This window comes from Montipora capricornis, chromosome 4, assembly GCF_036669925.1.
Source record: "Montipora capricornis isolate CH-2021 chromosome 4, ASM3666992v2, whole genome shotgun sequence".
Classification (NCBI taxonomy): domain Eukaryota; kingdom Metazoa; phylum Cnidaria; class Anthozoa; order Scleractinia; family Acroporidae; genus Montipora; species Montipora capricornis.
In genome coordinates this window covers 26,877,452-26,882,451 of record NC_090886.1, presented here as the reverse complement: position 1 = coordinate 26,882,451, position 5,000 = coordinate 26,877,452, and the positions used below count along the sequence as shown (strand labels likewise).

Sequence of the window (5,000 nt, the reverse complement as noted above, 5' to 3'; positions counted from 1 at the left end):
GCGCGTTTTTAAAGAAAATGTAAAAAGGAAAATTAACAGCGAATATATCTTCATTTGAAGTTATTGGTTTTAGTATGTAAGACTCTCCCATTCGACTAACATTGACAACTTTCGTGGGGAGGATTTGCAACAAAGGTATTTTATATTTTTTCTTTTAGTCTAATACCTTTCTTACAAATTGATTTTGCAGACGATGTGTTGACATCATATAAAGAGTCCGGGCAATGTTGCAGATTACGTACAGACTTAACAGATCATCCGCAGATCTGCTTTTGATCTGTTTCTCGTCTGCAGCTCAAAATCGTTGCAGACGGCCGGGGCCCCACATCTGCACAGACTGAAAACAGATTCTGCAGACGAAAAATTGGTCTGCTGTTAATCTGTTTTTGCGAAAACAGAGCTGCTTCAGATCTGCTGCAGATCTGCTGGTTTCGTACGGGGACCACGCTAAAAGGTGGAAAAGTGTGAAATCTTTGTGAGACCAGGAGTTGGAGAGAGCATCCACAAATTGTGTCTCGGGGTCTGGTTTGGATGCCACGTAACGGGCCACCAAGAGGTCAATAATTTATTAATGACTTTTTATAGATCTTGGCAATGTGATAAAAATTGTTTCCATGAAAGTCCGCTCTATATCATCATTAAATCTCGAGGTTCCTTGTCTGTATCAACATTCTCTTTACCTCTGGTAATCAAGTTGCTGTTCCCCACAAGTTTCTAGCAATACAGTGTGCACCAGGTTCAAATCTCGCATGCAACCTCTTTGCACCTGAAAGGGTGTGAGTTTTTCTTTCCTCATTTCAGATAAATTAGCCTACGTCCAAGAAAAGGAAAAAATGAAACCATATAGAATTGTTTATTGCACTTCTTTCACTTAGGCAGTTCTTCTTTGAATTCAACTAATACACAGTATATTTGGCTGAAGCAATTTCAAAGTAAAGGAAGAGTGTCAACGTGTACCCCTTTTTTTTTTTTTTTTTTTTTAACACAATTTGGGTATTTAATCAGTGGTTTCATAATTTGTATTCGTATTTGCATCCAGCCAAGCATTTTTTTTTTTGTAATTTATTTAACATAGCAGAAGTTGACATTGCACAAGATACATATATATATATATATAAAAGAAAAGAAAACAAATACAAATAATGATCTGACATGCACGAGAACTGAGTGATCAATCAAAGAGGGCGAATAAAGTAAATTAAATCATGTAACTTTCTCAACCTTGTATTTAAAATTAATCTTATTAACAAATTCAGATAAAATAATCGAGCTCTCTTTTAGCTTGTTTGAATAAATGTAATACATCATGTATAAAAAGTATAATTAAGCTTTCTCACAGCCTCATGCCCAGCAAGGCATTGTTTAAACAAGCCAAACACTATTTCCTTAGGTTCTGGATTGAAACTGGTATTGTTTGTGGCATTAAACCACCCCACCACTTGACGAGTAAAAGACGAGGTAAATTGGCAGTCAAGAAAAGGGTGGTCTATGGAATCTGATTCACCACAATACAAGCAGTCACTTTCACTTTTAATTCCAAATCTTTTCAATTCCTTTTTGGTCACTACAATTCGGTGAAGAAGTTTAAATTTAAATTCTCTTAACTTAGTTTCCTTACATGTTTTATATGACATCTTAAAACATTCTCCCTATGAAGCACTGTCAATTGGAAGTATTTTACTCCAACGCTGTAAGCCAGCTGGAGTTGACTGGTGTAGTTTAAAATTCAAGAGCCGATAAAAATCTCGACATTTTAATTTCTCTAAATTTAACACTATGTTCTCATCTAGCATAAAAGATGGGGCCCCTTGGACAAAACCCTCCACGCTCGTGTTATCCATCTCTCCCACTTTTTTAGACATAGAGCTTGGTATTGCGCTTAAAACTTGATACAATTATACTTCGAAAGAAATTATTGAAGGTAAGGTAGCGGCCTGATTCATGAAACAGATTATTAACTGAAACAACACCTTTCGAAAACCACTCCTTAAGAAAAAAAAGGTTTACCATCTATTAGAATATCCTGGTTGTTAAACAGGAGATTGTCTTTGCTATAATTATAATTATAAAGAGATTTAAGTTCGGAGAAGAAAGAAAGACCGTCCCTATAAAATTTTGGTAGGCCTACTAAGTATTCAGTATGGTAGTTACACCTTAACAGAAAGCGAAGACTACCACATTTTCGAAAGAAATGCTCAGGAACAGTTTTCCAATTGCTTTTAGTATTTTGTAACAGCCTGGGTATCCATGCTAACCTTAATGACTTGAACATTACATCAACATCTATCATTCGCAAGCCGCCTTTGTCATATTCTTGATACATAGCATCCCGTTTAATTTTATCTCTTTTATTTTTCCAAAGAAATTTAAAGAGTCTACTTGTTACATTAGCAGGAATATCTGTAGGAACGTTAACTATAGATGCTGAATATATCAAAGACGACAAACCTAGGGATTTTGCAATTAATACCTTGCCATATAGTGTCAAAACTCTAGAATTCCAAATATCAAGTTTAGACTGCATTTTCTGTATTTTAAGTTTAAAGTTAAGTTGGTCATTTCCTTTCTCATTATAAGATACATAAATTCCCAATATTTTAGTCGGTTCTCGCACCCATTTCATCTCCAGAGGTCTTGTTTTATTGTTTGACCATCTTCCAAGCCATATTGCCTTTGTTTTACCAATGTTAAGGTGCAACCCTGAAAATTTACTGAAAATATTAACTTTGTTAAGAACTGCACTGACTGAGTAAAGGTCACGACAAAAGAGATTGGTGTCATCAGCGAACTGGGTCAGCTTGATTTCATTTCCAAAGACAACTATTCCTTTTATATTTGTTTCTTGTCGAATATTGTTAGACAGAATTTCGACAGTCAAAATAAATAAATATGGTGAAAGAGGGCACCCTTGCCTCACTCCTCTTAAAGGCTTTAACCAACTTGTCAAACATCCATTGTTCATAACTGCACTCTCTATATCCTTGTAAAACAATTGAATCCACTTAACAATTCCCTCACCGAAATTATACCCCTCTAAAGCTGACTGGATACAGGACCACTCAAGGGAATCAAAAGCTTTCTGAAAGTCTACCGAGATGAGAACCCCTGTACTATTTAGTTTTTTTGTTTGTTCCATAATGTCACTAATCAATCTGATGTTCTCTCCAATATACCTTCCTTTAACGAATCCAGTTTGATCTGAATGACAAGTTTGTTTAGGATTGGTTCAATTCTCTTCGCTATAGCTTTAGATGCAATTTTGTAATCAACATTCAATAATGTTATTGGTCTCCAGTTATATAAATGTGTTAATGACTCATCCCCTGTGGGTAATAGAGTGATCACACCTCTGCGCTGAGATATTGTAGCACATGTCAACACTACCCTGTACGTTTTAATTTAAAAGTTAACTCGCATGTTTTCGAGTTGATCTTGCTGTTTTCTGTTAATTGCATCTTAACTTTTTTCTTTGTTTAAAAAGAAACTTGCAATATTCAGCCCATTTTGTACAATGACGGTTTTTGGTTTTACTAGTGATATCACTTTCTGTATTTATTATAGAGAAACTATAGCAGTTACTTAACAAAGCTGAAACTCTTTTGACTTGACCAAGAGCCATCAAGGCTTTCCAGCTATTGGAACAGTTGTTTGTTTCAAACAAGTTACAAGTATTTTAGCCAAACTCACGGCCCGGATCCATACCACCCCAATGAAATAAAACAATCTTCTTATCCTGTAATACTCCCCACACCTAACTAACCAGCCGGCCATAGTGACGGCTACCTGTAGCTTCTTGTTTCAGTCTTATGAGTACTTTATCTTTGCACCTAGGTAAGGATCATGGGTTGGTTCCTGTGGTTGGCGAGGACTACTATGATCTGCCTGGCCTTGACGGTGTTAACTATAAAGCTGTGGCAGTTGTAAAGAAGAACAACCAAGATATAACATTTACGACATTGAAGGGAAAGAAGTCTTGTCACACAGGTGCTGGCAAAACGGCTGGATGGAACGTTCCAGTTGGTACCTTGCTGCGATTGGAAATTATGCAACAGGACGAGAGTTGCAATGCTTATTCGTCTGCTGGCAAGTTTTTCGAGAAAAGCTGCGTACCAAGTAAGTTAGACAAACGAACTTTCATTTTCTCGTTGTCCAACAGTATTGGGAACTTTCTGCCTTTGATCTTTTGCTTAACAGCGTGACATCTCCCTATGGACATAGCATTTCGTTTCTTGACAGAAACTCTCAGCACTTACACATACAGTAGAAATAAAAAATAATTTCAGTACTCCTCATCAACACAGTTTTGTATAGATGTGCTTTTTCTTTACCTGACACCTATAATAAAACGTAGTTGCTTACAACAGCATAATTAAGAATTAAATAAGGAAACTGCGAAAGCACCAGAACAATAAACCCCTGCTGCTGCATTCAAGATTTGGTTGTTCCCGCATTTGCTGTCCAATTTCTCTATTCTTTGTTTTTTTTTTTTTTTTTTCATGTGAATTCTCTTTTGTGTTCTTTATGTTATTTTATATATCGGTTCATCCAGTGTTACTTTCATATTTCTTTCATTCCTTTGTTTTTGACGGAAAAACCAAGATGTCAAAAACAAGTATCCCGCGGCCCCGGATAACCTCTGCAGTCTATGTTCAGACGAATGCAAGACCACAGACGGGACCTACTCTGGTTATAGCGGTGCTTTCAAGTGTATGGATAATGATTTGGGCGATGTGGCATTTATCAAGCACACAACTCTGAGCGAGAACAATGCGAACGCCTCCCAGTATGAGTATCTGTGTAAAAATGGAAGTCGAAAAGGTAAAAAGAAAACCTCCTAAAGCTAGGTTGTATATGTGTTTGGTTAACAAAAACCATGGCCACTTTCGTTGGTTTGTCGTACAGTAGTGTGTGTTTTCGAAAGCGGTGGGTGAAATAAACACATACGGTCTTCGTGGTTTCAATAGGGATCTTAAAGGCGCCTGCCAACCACGAAACATTGT

The 5,000-nt window shown here is 36.7% G+C and overlaps 1 protein-coding gene across 1 annotated transcript in view; it reads left to right on the top strand.

Annotated features, from left to right (window-relative positions):
* Positions 1–5,000, top strand: part of LOC138045855 (melanotransferrin-like) — a 35,308-nt gene that overhangs the window by 20,885 nt on the left and 9,423 nt on the right. Inside the window, exons 3-4 of the mRNA XM_068892490.1 lie at positions 3,832–4,113; positions 4,600–4,818. Of these exons, the coding sequence (XP_068748591.1) occupies positions 3,832–4,113; positions 4,600–4,818 (501 nt within the window). The remainder of the gene's footprint in view (positions 1–3,831; positions 4,114–4,599; positions 4,819–5,000) is intronic.